Source organism: Diachasma alloeum, unplaced genomic scaffold (genome assembly GCF_001412515.2).
Source record: "Diachasma alloeum isolate Michigan unplaced genomic scaffold, Dall2.0 Dall_scaffold_00201, whole genome shotgun sequence".
In the NCBI taxonomy this organism is placed as follows: domain Eukaryota; kingdom Metazoa; phylum Arthropoda; class Insecta; order Hymenoptera; family Braconidae; genus Diachasma; species Diachasma alloeum.
The window spans coordinates 1,117,288-1,132,529 of NW_021680366.1; the positions used below are offsets into that span (position 1 = coordinate 1,117,288).

General features: G+C 36.6%; 1 protein-coding gene across 1 annotated transcript; it reads right to left on the minus strand.

Moving 5' to 3' along the window:
- Positions 1-9,342: 9,342 nt before the first annotated feature.
- LOC107035829 (peptidylglycine alpha-hydroxylating monooxygenase) lies at positions 9,343-13,667 on the minus strand. The gene is made up of 3 exons (XM_015253424.2): positions 13,427-13,667; positions 13,135-13,350; positions 9,343-10,094 (listed from the first exon to the last, which is right to left on the minus strand). Exons 1-3 carry the CDS (start codon positions 13,544-13,546, stop codon positions 9,426-9,428), a joined length of 1,005 nt encoding a protein of 334 aa, XP_015108910.1. The 5' UTR covers positions 13,547-13,667; the 3' UTR covers positions 9,343-9,425.
- Between the last annotated feature and the right edge of the window lie 1,575 nt (positions 13,668-15,242).

A 15,242-nucleotide genomic window follows, 5' to 3' on the forward strand; every position in this document is an offset into this window, starting at 1 on the left:
CTCTCTCTCTCTCTCTCTCTCTCTCTCTCTCTCTCTCTTTACAAGTGTCAAGTAATAGTGTTACACGCGTGATCTGACTCGAAATGATTTCTTGTAATTTTCAATTGGAATGATATTGTCATGCGATTTTTACTGGAATGATAATAATTTGAGTAATGGGAGCGAGTATGTGTGCCGATTAATTAAATCCTGTAGATTACAGAGTTTCACTATCGTTGGGGAGTTCATCCCGAAAAAGTGGATCGCAGTTGAGAAAACCGGATCGATGCATGGGTGACAGGAGCATGACTGAATTAACAATTTTTATCATTCAACTTGGAAGTCATTTTTTACAACAAAATGGGATTTGTCTTTTAGATTCAGCAAAAGAAAAAAAAAGAATTGTCTCTGCTGCATATTTTGGGTATTGAAGTGACAATAAGTGTAACAGAATTGTTGAGTAGAAGAATTAATAGGTCTAGCCCTCAGGAAAATGACAAAATTCTTATTGAGACCTTTTTTCGAAGTCGCTTTATTTTAAAGAATTTGTCAAAATGAGTTTTTAAAGAACAGATCTTTTCCAAAAAATGGTGTCGAAGTAAAATGAACTGTTAATAATTTTAAACATTTGAAAGAAGTTCAACAGAATTGAATTGTGAAGTAATAAGTTATTTTTAATTTCAGGAAAACTGTAATATTTTTTGGCAACACTATTGGTAATTTCTAACACATTATATGAATTTTGTGAATGAATTTTTTCATTGATAATTTATCATTTTATGGGGAAATCAATGGAAATTGATGAGTGAACTAATAAATAGGTCTGATTCTCAGCAAAATGACAACATTGTTATTACGACCGTTTTTTACGTCTCGCTTTATTCTAAATCATCTTTTTCTTCCCGGAAAAATGCAAAATTCTGTTTGTAACGCTGTTGAATTTCAATGATTTTGTCATCGAAAATGCTTAATTTTATGGAGAAATAAATAGAAATTGATAAGTCAAATAATAATAGGTCTGATCCTCAGAAGAATGACAAAATGATTATTAAGACCTCGCTTTATTAAAGGTTTTTTCAAAGAAAAGATCTTGTCTAAAAAATAGTCTCTAAGTAATATCAACTCGTTCTCCAATATCTCTTTATAATGATAGTACTAGAAATAATTTTAAACATTCGAAAGAAGTTCAATAGAATTGAATAGTGAAGTATTGAGCTATTTTTAATTTCAGGAAAATTGCAAAATTTTGTTTGCAAAGCTTTTGGCAAATTTATGGAAAAGTCAATAAAAACTTTAAGTTTTAGTTCAATCATTCCAAGAAAATGAATGGAAATTAGTAAAATTGCGGTAAATACCTTTTTGATTTTTCAGTTAATTGAAAATTCGGCGTTATTTGATTCCGAATATCCGTGTTATGGTTCAAAACTCATAAATTTATCGAATTCTCTTCTTTCTGCTGCTCAAATATTTCGAATTTCGTTTAATTCCCAGTGAAATCTCAAATTTCATAATTTTTGTTTCCTTTTAAATTGCATTTCATGTCACCCCTGAAAATTACTAGTCAACTGCACATGAAATTTCAATTTTTTGCTAACAATGTTTCCAGTATCTCACTTCAGTATAAAAAAAGGGCCCAAGAAAATTTTTTTAGAGAGCACATTTCTTAAAATCAGTCTCCAAGAAAATGAATGGAAATTAGTAAAATTGGGGTAAATATCTTCTTGATTTTTGAGTGAATTTAAAATTTGGCTTTATTGGATTCTGAATATTTGGATTTATTTGATTCTGAATATTGATGTTTTGCTTCAAAACTCCTTAATTTAGAGAATTCTCATTTTTTTCCTGCTCAAATATTTAGAATTTCGTTCAATTCTCAGTGAAATCTCAAATTTCATGATTATTTTTTCCTTTTAAATCGAATTCCATGTCACCCCTGAAATTACTAGTCAACTGTACATGAAATTTCAAATTTTGTCAATAGTATTGCATTCATAATTTTGAGTATACACTTAAAATTTACTGGAAAAATCAAAGCAATTGACGAAAGCACAGCATGAACAACTCGTATCCACTTAAAAACCCCACTAATTTCCTCAAATTAATGTGCGCCCATAACACGAAGAAAGTTTACGCTGACACCGGAAGAAGTTATTCGTAATTTTACTTCCCCTGAACCTGAATCCGATTGTCCATCTCCTGAAGAAACTCTGTGAATTTTTTTCGATTTTTTACAATATTTTTCAAGGGCCCACAAGCTGTTTAAATTCTTCATGGGAATTTACCCGCGCAGGAGGCGATAAAGTGTAAAATCGTCATTATATAAAGAAGTCATTCATATAGTTTCAATCAACAAACCTGAGTAGTGAAAGCCCAAAGGCACTCGCGAACGTCCGAAAAATCGTTGAAATAGCGAAGAACGACACGAAAACTCGAATGTCTCAGTGATTGACGGATGACAGGCGTTCGTCCCGCACGGTCATCTTTCCTGTCGAAACTGATAAAATTTTGTTGCGCGATCGGAGATTGAACTTGTACCGTATGGCTCAAAGCTCAGCGAAACACTGAGCGATCGGTAGTCTGGTCGAGTGGCTGCCGGCCGGCCGGCACGTCTGCCCAGGCGCTTCCTCGCTTTTTCTCGTGTTTTCTTCGGCACTGGGTGAAGCTACAGCTGGCTCATTGACCAATCACGTATCACCTCTCACCCTGTGCACGTGTGGTCGATCTGTCATTTCACTTCGGACTTATTGGTGGCGATAAAAATTAAGAGATTGGAGATGACAAAACATGCGAATTTTTCCGGGGATTGATGATACACTGTTAAATTTTTTTGAAATTTAAGTAACAGATGCGGTTGAATTCTCAATATTCTGAGCTTGAATCCAATTTCAATCTAAATTGCTCATGTAATTCCGGATTCATCGTGGAAATTCAATAAAATTAAGTTTTTCATGATGAATGATCATTGAATTTTCAAGGGCAATTTGGATTTTCAAACCTATCGTGAAAATTAAGCACGCGGAGAGAAATATTCAGTGAAAATTACGGAACTCTCAATTCACTCACCGATTACGGAATCGACTCAGAAAATTTAAGTGACGGTATCGTAATTTTTCACAGGAGATTCAGATAAAAATTACGGAACGCTCCGGAAAAATTCCGTGACAGTTCCGTAAAATTTCCTACAACCACATTTCGCTCCGGAATTACGGAAAAGATAGGGGAGCATGGGGCAAAATGAAACACGGGGCAAAATGAAACAGTGGGAAAATCTCGTCATCTAAAGGAGATAGGACATTTTTGAAGAGGACCTTTTTTGTAGCTTGTAAAATTCTCTACAAAAAAGGTTTTCATGAAAATCGTCCTATCTCCCTTAGATCACAAGATTTTCTTGCTGTTTCATTTTGCCCCGTGTTTCATTTTGCCCCACCGTCCCCTACGTAATTTTTATTGAATATTTCTCTCCGTGCAATACATTCAGTTGAATTTTCAACAGCTTGAAAATTCAAAAGAAAAGTTGCTTGAATTTTCACGATCTTTAGTCATTTTCATTGTCGTATGACCCTGAGAAATCAAATTTCATTGAATATTCAGTCATAATACCCCGAGACGTTTAAAATTATCGGAATATTTCCCGGTGGCTTCGTTGCAAAACAAATGAGAGTGTCAAGTTTTGCCAGTTAAAAAGTCCCGAGCGCTTGCGCGACGGATTTTTCTGCAAAACTTGGCACGATGGTTTGTTTGCAGGGGAGCTTGAGGGAAATACCCGATTAATTTTGAATCTCGGGGGGTATTTGTCGGATTTTTTTTTCTAATCGGATTTTTCGCCATGCAGAGTGCAGTGGACCACATCAGGTGGTGAATTGTGGAAGACTTGAACAAATTATGTTAATAGAATAACCCGATTTTCATAAACTCAAATATAAGATTCTATCTGAAATGAGCCGAAAAAATGAAGAGCTCCTGCGAAATATTCACTTGTAATACCACAAGAGCTTCAAAATTATCGGGTATTTTCCGATAGGTTCGTTGCAAACAAATGAAGGAGTCAAGTTTTTCAGGTTAAAAAATCACGAGTGCGAAACACGAGTGATTTTTCCTGAAAAACTTGACGACTTCGTTTGTATGCAGGGAACCTTGAGGAAAATGCCCGATTAATTTTGAAGCTCGTCTGGTATTCGGGGGATTATTTTTCCAATCCAAATGTCGGGCAATATAATTGGACCATGAGACGAAACTCACAATTGAGAAATGAAAATTGTATCATTAACACTCATTTCGAATAAAAATCCTCGGATTACCACAATTGAATGCAATCAATCAGTTTGACGAGAGGTTAATTCGACTGCATGATGTTTTATTTTTTATATAGCAACTACCAGAGAAAATTATCAAAAAATTATCAGTTGAAAACCCTGTAGCTTGTACCACGTGATGTCGAATGGGCCAATTATATTGCCGGATATTTGGGTTGGAAAAATAATCAGGTAAAAAAATGAAGAAAAACTGCGAAATATTCAGAAGCTAGGCGGAAATATCCGAAATAAAACTGTCGAGTGGCCTCAAACACTGCGCTCTGATTGGTCGAAATCCGATTGGGAAAAATAATCAGTATAATTTTCATCTCCCAATGATTTCTCCCATTCAATTCCATGATTGATGACCCCTGGGAACTAATATTACCTTTTGCACCCCAACACTTAATCAAAACAATTCATAATTCATATCTGCATTGGTCACACACAAGTGAGAAAAACTTGTTACCCATTGAATTACAAATGATACAAATCTATATACGGATAATCACGAGGTGACGATAGTGCCGATTCAAGTTTTAGGCCAAGCCCCTAAGCCCTGTGAGAGTTGACCGTGGAACGTGATCGAGGTCTCACTTTCGAGTCGTCTGCGTCGTTTATCGTTTTACTCGAGGCGCAAATACACTGTCAGAATGCTGCATTTATCGCCAGCATTGGCCTATCCACCATTCGTTATAGCTTATTTAATCATAAACTAGCCAGCGGGCAAATTGGAGATTTTTTTCTCATTCCCACTCGTTGGTGGCTAATGAGTCGACGCAATTCATTCTCCCACGTGTATCACTTGTAACCCAATTTTACTTTCAACTGGGATATGCTTTCAATTGGTTCCACTGATGCTTCTTTCATTGATTTCATTGATTGTTGGTCCCTCGGAAGATGACGAAAATCGTCTAATTCAATTTTTTTGTGATATTATGATTGCTTGAAAGTAATTGTGAATACATTTTTTAAATAATCTTAACATGACTCGTGATGCCATGTAGTGTGTCATCATTTTCTACCGTTACAATAAACAATCATTTGTTTTTTTAATATCCCTCAATTTTTTAGTTCTAGAAAAGAAGAAAACTGCAAAATCCTTTGCATTGTATGACTCGATTTAACTAATCTTCAACATTTATTCACATCAATTGAATGGTTTTTCGAATATAAACAAATGCATCTTTGAGAGAGGAGAACATATATATTCAAATATATTCCAAAAAAGGGACTAACACTATTTTTTTAGGAGAACATGTGTCCTAAATAAATATGTTCTCTTTAACCGAATAATTTAAATGGGACCCACGATGCTGTAAATTGTGTTATCGTTTTCTACTGTTGCGTCAAAAAATTTAATTTTTCAGAGTATTTCTAAATTTTTTAGTCTTTGAAATGAGGAAAATTGGAAAATCCTTTGCATTGTATGACTAGATTTAACTGACATTCACCTTTATTAGAATCAAATGAACGGGTTTATTCAAATAGCTTGTAATATTGATTTTTCTGTGCATTATTATTCACATCAAATGAATAGTTTTTCAAATATGAATAAATATTCCATTAATCTAAATAAAAATAAGATAACAAATTAATTAACATGTAATAATGCTTTATTTGAATAAAGCAACTCGTTCATTCTGATGTTAATAGAAGATCCATTTCGAATTAATAAATTATTCATTTCGTGTAATCAACTCATTTTCATTTGCATATTGTTGTAATGAATAGAAAATTTCAAATGAACAGTTTTATTTGATTCAAATGCGTCATGTCTCGGTGTGTTTTGCATTTTTTGGAATTAAAAAAATTAGACTTTTCCAAGAATTTCACTCTTCAAGTGCAAGAGCTCAGAGTCATCAACACCAACACGAGATTTATTACCCAGCGCCCATTGCTCACCCGGTTTGAAATTCAAACGACTGCGTGAATACACCAGTAAATCGGTATGAAATGCTCAACGACTATTTACACTAACGTTAACGTGAGAATTTAAGTACGGAGAGACGTGTGGAACCGGTTTTTTTTTCCATTCAATGTTGTGGAGGATATACACGGTGTGATCGGATGAATAGTTCAGAAAATCTCAAGTATTTCTCGGCACTGCTTTGAGATCTATGTAGTTGGTAAGTGGGTCGGGTTTAACTTTGGGACTATTTACAGTGGGACTTCAAGTCATGCCGAGTACGGCTGAAGATCCAAATGCGTCACATGATCCGTAATATGACGGTCACATGATGAAGTGTTTATGACGGCTGTCACAACAAGAAACAATTCCAAGAAAATATTCATATAGAAAAATCAAAATCTATTGACTGTTTCCTACCAAAAACAAATGGAATTTTGACGAAAATTCCCTAGAATTCTAATAGAATTCAAATAGAGTTTTCTAGCTAATTCACTGAGTTTATTGATGTTTTTCATACATGTCCATAATGAAAAAAATAGAAACTGTATAGAAAAATCGTTTTTAGAAGTATTTTTACCCAAAGGATGGAAATTCAACACAACGAAGGATTCAGGAAGCATTCAGGAAGTTTCATATATAAGTAATCTTTATTTATACATATATATTTCATTTTCATGTACAGCAGAGAAAAATACGTCTTGCTCTATATCCATAGGTACACGGAGTGATAATCTCTCACCTTCAAGTACTTGTGGAGTAGTTATGCACACACATCAGAGATTTTCATGAATATACAATTGGCCAACATTGATAACCACTTTTGAGTGGGAGATGTGATATTATTTGAGAGCACCAAAATCAAATCCCCACTCTGTCATTGATGAGAAATGATAGAACCGACGAGGAATTGATTAATCGAATAAATTAAGTTTGACGGAATACACAGGGGAAATAAATATATCTCGATAAAATTAAAATTATTACAGAGGGATGTGGTGACACCCAATACTGACTAGCGTCTAAATTATTTGTCTTTCCAGATGAGACAAAAAAACGAAGAGATTCGTGTATAAAATTACATATTTCCCTGTAATCAATCGCGATATGCGTAAAATAAAAATAATAATTCGTTTTTATATTGTGAAACAAAAATATTAATTCTTCAGTAAAGAATTGGACGGGGAATCCTCGAAACCAGATGTTTTCATCGAAAAAACAGATAAAAAGAAATATTAATTCACGAGTGAACAGAAAATATTTATTATCAAACTAATGTTTGCTCCCATTTGTAATGTAAGAATTGTATAAATAATTAAGAGAGATCGTGGGTAGCGGTGGTGACAAAATGTATTGGTGAAATTTTATATTTTCATACTTCAATAGAAAAGAAAATATGTTTCGTTATAGATGAAATATTCATTCTTTCGAGCATTAGGTAATCCCTTTCCCCCGCAGGGAATTGATTCAGCATTGGTATCGACCATTTCCTAATCTACCATCAGTTCAAAATTGTTGAAAATAAATTACGCCATTGACTGCAATTCAGTGATGCAGTAGAGAACTACACTGTTAAAAATTTCTCACTGAAATTTTCTATAAAAGTCTTTGTAATTTCTAACAACTAACATTTCCACTGAAATTTCAAGGAATTTTGTCAGTGAGAATTCATCACTTCTCGGAAAAAATCGTGGGAACTGTAAATTCCAGTTTAATTCATCAGGAAAAATTAATTAATTCAAAATCAGAATAATTCAGAGAAATCTCTCCTTGAATTCATGGTTCATCTGAATGTTCAGGCAATTTCCTTCAAAGATTCCGGGAGTTCTAAGAATTTTAACGGAATTCTCTCAAAATTCAAGAGATTTTGACAGTGAATATTCATTTTCACTTGAAAATTCATGCAAATGGTGGAATTTCCGTCTTCCTGCCGCTAAAAAAATTAGACTTTACTGGAATTTTCAGAGAAACATGAAATTCCATTGACTTTCTTCTCTTACATCGAATTGAAGGTTTTTTTCCGGAAAATTCAGCCAAATTTTTTTAACAGTGTAGACAACTTCAAAGTAAGTGCTCTTGATTATTCTGTAAATACCTCGGCAAGGAGGGAGCTCAGAACAGTACTCATCACAGAATGCTGTGTGCGTATGAATTCATGTCCTGTGGAAACATTCTGACGTAATTTCCCAAGATATTTGCAGAATAATCCTCATGAGCTTTTTCTAAATTTCCAAAATTACTTTCAACACTCCATAAATTATCCTTAATACTACAAAAACCCCAAGTAGGTAGTTTTTATTTAGTCCCGAAAACGGTATCGTCACCTTAAAACTCGAGACCCTCAACATCGCCAGGAAAAGAATCAAGGAAACTTACATTTCGGTAGAAAAGTGCTCCAACAAAATGAATTATGTCCGTTCAATCCCAATTTTTAAAAGAGTGCAACATTTGCAAAATTTTAAATTGAAAGTAACGGATCAATGGTAAATTAAAAAAACTTATTGTATATTATCTGAGTAATCGTCATTCTTTACTGACGATTACTGATTGATAATGTAATAATTTAAATTGATTGAAAATTATTAGTTGGTTTGTGACGTAAAAAGTAACTACATTACGATTTTATGTCGGCTGAGAATCCGAGAAAAAGTTCCAGTTCTCAGTAATTTTCACTAAAATCAAGAACCCTGGTACTTCAGAATATTCAAGCACTTTAGTTATTTTTTCTCAAGTGAAATGGTTTTCTACTTTTATAGTGGAACACCAGAGCTTTCATTTTAGCCCCATTTGACCCCAATTTCCCGGACATTTTACAATGATTTAATTATTTAAACTTCGAACCGTTGGAAAACGCGGGGAAACACGTTTAAATGCGGGGAAATTCGCGTTTTCCCCGATAAAATTTCTAGTGCCGGCACTGGAATTTTTCCTGGCCGTCACTTTGCGCCTCTTTTCCCGTGCTAGCACTAGAATTTTTCTAAAAAATTTCTCTCCGTGTAGTGCTGGAAATCCGAAACTTATTTCCTTCGTGATTTCATCATGAGAAACAAAAGAAAATACAGCGAAAAAAACTCGCAAAATTCATGTCCAAGAATTTCAGAAGAAAAATGAAAATCCATCGACATTTTTCAGTAAAATATTATTGAAAGAATTTCAACAAAATCCAATTCAATATAACTTTCAAAAAAAGCCTCAGATTTTTCGTTTCAATTTCTTACGTGCTATCACAAGCCCGACGAATTAATTTACAATGATGATGCCTCGATATCAGGTATATTAACAAAACCAGCAGACTTCCAGTAATACGCAGGTGGTCCTTCACTGAAGCAGTACTTCATGTTGAGAGGCTCCCCACTGTCCACATAATACATCAAATAAAAATTGCACATTTCGTCTGCACCAGTTGATCCAATGCTCGTCCACCTGGGCCGATTGCTCTGCATTGTGCACCTTGCAGCCAGTGTGTCGCCCTTAGTGATGGGCATGTTATTGTGAACAGGATAGAACATCTGTGGAGTCAATGGATCCCTCTTGCCGAGCTCCACCCACGAATTATTTCTGATAACATATCCCGCGACAACTTTCCCGAGAGAATGTGTGTGCGTTCGATAAGCGATCGGATGAATAGTTTTGTTCTCCTTGAGGGTGCAAGCTGTCTCCATCTTCTCAGCCTTCCACGCTGGTATCCCACCAGCTGTGCCCAGGACGAAGACACCAGCGAGCTTACTCATTGGTTGCCTCGTGTACCGCAGAAATATACCGGAATCATCGGTTTTTCCACCCCTGAAGTGATCCACGTGCGCGTAGTGGACTTGGAGAACTAGGTATTCTATTGGAGAGTCACCACCGACTTTGAAACCCACTCCCTCTGGGAGGATTAGGTCAGGAGCGTCTCTCGCCCACGCGTACAAAATCTGAGGAGATGATGCAGGGAAAGCAAGTTATTGCGTCAGTCGATCAGTTAACAAGGAAATTTATGGAGATAGGAAAAAAGTTGTGGTTTTCAGGAACAATCTTTGAATTCCACACTGATGGAACGGATTAGTTATTGTTAACGAATGGATTTTGGTTGGAGGTTAGGGTCTATTCGGTCCCACCAAATGTTCATTCGTTAATAGTTAACGAATGTATATTTGAGGAGCCTTGTTTGACTTGACCATTCAAGTGAACCATTCGTTAACTATTAACGAATATTCATTTGGTCATATTCAACTCTACCATTCGTTAATAGTTAACACAGTTCCCCCGTACGGTGAGAATAGAGCACTCGCATGATTTTTTTAAATTCTGTAATCCCAAGTTTCGGCCTTGAATGATTAATTTTTCATGCATAAACATTATAAATATCGCTCATTAATTAATAATTGATTATTGAAAGCTGAAGATTTCCAACACTTTGAAATTGTTAATGACGACACAAGGGCGGTAGAGCGCTGGACCAATCGCAGCAGGGCTCGAGCCGACCCAACCCAATCTTCACGTGCGCCTTATCCAATGGATGGCGCCAACCCCTCTCTCTCCTCACATTTGACCAATGGAGCGCTTGCCGGCATTACTTATGCCGCTTTGTGTCGTCATGACCGAAATAATAGGTTTCAACAGCGCCTGATTTTTAATTAGGGGAGGGTATGCCTGTACTGCTCAGCGGGTAATACCGCTCATCCGATTTTCTCCACAACCATCAACTTTAAAATTTCTTTCTGTTCCTGATCATGAAGAATTTGATGATAGGATGTGATTGTCGGAAAAATTTCACTTTATTTACCATTTTAAATATGAAAAAACACGTAGCGAAGTTTTGAGGTCTTTACAGTGTAAAATTTGTGGACTTCTAATTAAGGTTTTTGATAGTTTCAAACGCTGAATTCTCATATTAAACTGTGGTTATTCGATTCGTGGTACTTTCACGCGTAATTTGAGACCAATTCGAACTCAAAACTCCACTCATGTCAATAATTATCAACAATTTTGTTGACGCCGAGCGGAGCCGGTAATACCGCTCATAGGATCGGCCACGTAGTTGCTCGATAGCACTCGAGTACAGGTTAGGTTGCGGCGCGAGCGATACACGCAAAACCCTATGAGCGGCATTGGAATCGTGCCGAGCGGTATTACCCGACGGCGGGTAGTACCGCTCAATAGGCTCTCTCTTTTATTTTCAATCAATTTTGTGGATTCTAAGGAGAATTAGGCGTCTACACTTCGAGAATAACGAGTTCAATAGTTAAAGAAGTCTCACAAATACGTTATTTATACTCAAGTTGAAATATAAAATATAAAACTGGCATTTCCCCTTAGGTGGGCGGTACAGGCACACCCTCCCCTAACTATTATAAAATATCTAGACAATATTTCTCCATAATCGTTTTTGTTCAGCTATCTATGGGTTATGTAGAATGGGTGAGTGGAGAAATTGGGGAAAACTAAACTCCAGGCAAGTTCCCTATTGATTTATTCTGTTCGAAGCCCTGTTGAGCCGACACTGACCTCGCGGCTCCCACTACGCTGTGTAGGCTACGCCTCTCCGAGAGGGCGAAGAGTGGGGAAGACGCCCATTCATCTCAGAGGGTTAATAATAGTTAAAAGGGTGTACACGAAGATGAGTCTTCCATTAGATCTCAACAGAGGATCACGGGGAGCATTCAACAATAACGTCACGTGATGAAGGGGGGGGGGAGATCCCTCCCCCCCTTCAAGAGAATGTTGTGACGATGCGCGGCGGAGAGGCGGGAGGGGGGTCGCGCAGGTTGTGACGTCACGCTCATATTTTTATTTTCTCATCAATTCACGAAGACATGTGGGAAATTGCTCTTGTATTGCATATAGTGTAGTTATTTTTGATAATAAAATAACAATTTGCTTCCGAATGGTTATTTTACATATAATTTCCCTCTATCATGTATAATGCATTGTTAAGAGACGAATTCTATTTATATATACTTGAATTAATTTGAAACAGCACATTTCAAAAAACCATCGGAATGCTCATTTGCAGGGATTTTGAAATTTGCAATAATCACCATAAAAATCAAATCAACCAATATGGCTCCAGTAATCATCTTTTAACTTCGACTTAATGGCATTAAAATGGATACTTTAAGCTATGATTGAATTCATTTGCAGCATGATATTCAAAGATAAGATCGGCATTCTAATTTTCAAAAAATGCAAAATTTTTGCGAATTTTCAAATAAATCAAAATAACGATTACTGCTATCACCTTCATCTTCCAACTCAGTCAAAAGGACATCCAAATACATACTTTAAGCCATCATTCAATCAATTCAGACCTTTTTTTGGTTATCGTGGTACAACCGATTTTCGAAAAAAATCGAAAATAAAAAAATTTAATCGATGAATTAAATTTTAATTAACCCTTTGCTTCGTCTCACGGTACCCCACTTTTCGCAGTTTTGTAGTGGCGTGCGTGCGCCAGCGTACTTCTCTTATGGCGCTCTAATGCTCGGACGGACCCCCACTCCTCTCACACCGAAACTATTCGAGACTTACGGGAAGTAATGGGTTAACGGCGACTGATATAAATATACCTTATTTTTTAAAAAATTTCAATTCCATCCATTGATTAGCGAACAACTGAAAAATAGTATATTTCCTACCGAGGCAGGGAAAATAAAGCAGTCGTGTCCACGTGCAGAATTAATCATATTTCTTGATTCCCTGATTTTTTTTCAATTCCTATTTTATCCTTTAATTTTTTTAGGAGGGGGGGCGTGATATCGTGACGTCATATATCAGGGGGGTTTTGCGTTTGTGACCGCCTATTGCGGAAAGAGGGGCGAGGGGCGGGAGGGGAATTTCAAAAAAGCGTGACGTAATTGTTCAAACCTCCACACAAATATCGATGTTATCGAAAAAAACAGTTTCTTCTTGCAATCTTCCAGATGATAGACAATTGAAATAGGATTCGAAGGAGTAGCGTAAGAATATATGTACCTCAGACCCATCGCTGCAGGGTCCAGCAGTGTCCAGATCATTACTGGATTGTGACATTTCTCCGCAGTTCCAGACGGGCTTTGCAGCACCGGGTTTTTTACACCCATAAAGAATCATATGGTGGGCCGTATTCATCGTCGCATTGGGTTCAAATCCAACAATATAATAACTCGACGTCGAGTTCATTTTGACAGGTGTGCACAAGTACAACTCGGGCTGAATCGAAATAATCGTAAAATCAGTAGAAATTTAGGATTTCGATTTCGTACTCACCTCCTCGCAATTTACGTACAATATTGGGCTTGACATCTGGCATCAGGAGAGAATATCTCTCGACACTGTAACATTGTGACTTTTGCAACAATAGGGCCACTGTCACTACTATTGTTGCCAATCTGCACTGTTCCTTCATTCTTGCGATAATTTTTTGAGCGATTTATTACTTCTATATTTGTGCATTTGAGAGGTAGACGAAACGATGTGATCCAATCACCTGTCGGCTGTCGCACGCTCTTATCACCAACGTGCTTAAATAAATCGATATATGCTTGATAAAGCACGGAGCGAGTGTTGGTGGGTTCACGGTGTTCCGGGATTGTGTGGAGATTTTATTAGGGAATTTTTGTAAAACTGAAACAGATGGCAGCAGGGCGTCATACAGTCCATTTACTCAAGGCGTTGAACAAAGAGGTCAGATGCAGGCTATCCTTGTCTGATCCATTGATAAGTGAGTGGCCAGCTGGCGCCATTAGTTCGTGAATTGGCCGAAAAACTGGTTAATTATGTCTAGATATGTAAAATGACCGTCATGTTTGGTCACATGACGCGGTCTCAAAAATGACGGTAATTTTACATCTCTAGACATAATTGACGAGTTTTTCGGCGTGTTTTTTTGCATTTGAGAGGCAGACGAAACGACCTGATCCCAAAAAATTTGTGCGTCACATGACCGTCATTTTTTAGACCGCGTCATGTGACCAAAAATGACGGTCATGTGACGCACAAATTTTTCAACTTCTAATGATGGTCACAAATTATTTGTGATTATCATTGTAAAAACATCTATATAGATGCATAATGACGGTCATAATTAATTTCTAATTTGTGACGGTCATAAATAGAACAAAATAGTTTCACCCACCTGGAAAATTTATATTTTGAGAAATGTGGGAAAAAATATATTAAATTGGCCCAATTTATATAAAAAAAATATGTAAAATATATGTTTTATGTTTTATAAATTTGGAAAATATATGGAATTGGCCCATATATATTTTTTGATGGGGGCATTTACAGAGATGAAAAATGATCGTGATTTTCGCTTCAAACTGCACATTAGAAATACATTACACATTAAAATGACTGTTATATTGTTGTTGTGATAGCCGTCATAAATGCCTCGTCATGTCGTCATGATCCGTTCCCTCGAGGAACGGAAGGATGTGCCGGAAACCAAAAGGAAAGCAAAAACTTCTCTAAATATTTGAGCAAAAATAAATCAACCGGGATCTGGCCCGACATGAATAGATTTTATAACTCATACATCCCAGCGAAATAAGTAAACTTGCAAGGGTCGGTAACTAGCTCAAAATGGGATTAAAACCGTAAAAAAAAGCGAGGGAATATTTCCAAAAGTCAGATCGCGACAATTTACTCGGGGAAAACGAACATGTGGCTGGAAAGATAGAGCTGTGGGGAAATTACTTCATGAAAGGCCTCACGAATCCGTTGAACCTCTTGATAATTTGAGTGACGTAAAATGACATGACTCCCGATTAATTTAGTTTCTAAAAATATCGATGAATCTCGCTAACAGTCATTTTACATTCAAATTTCCACTAAAATCTAGGAAAAATGGCGACTTGTCTAGGAACCCTAAATATCTAGTTGTCTGCTCAGGAGTTATATCAAGACTGAAACAGATGACAGCAGGGTGTCATCCACTCCATTTGCCAAAGGCATTGAAAGATGGTGGGCTGCATCCTATCCTTGTCTGATCCATTGAAAAGTGGGTGACCACCTGGCGCCATTAGTTCGTGAATTGACCGAAAACTCATTTCTATCGAAAAAAAAGAAAGCACTGCCGTGGAACATGGCGAGGGGCGGGA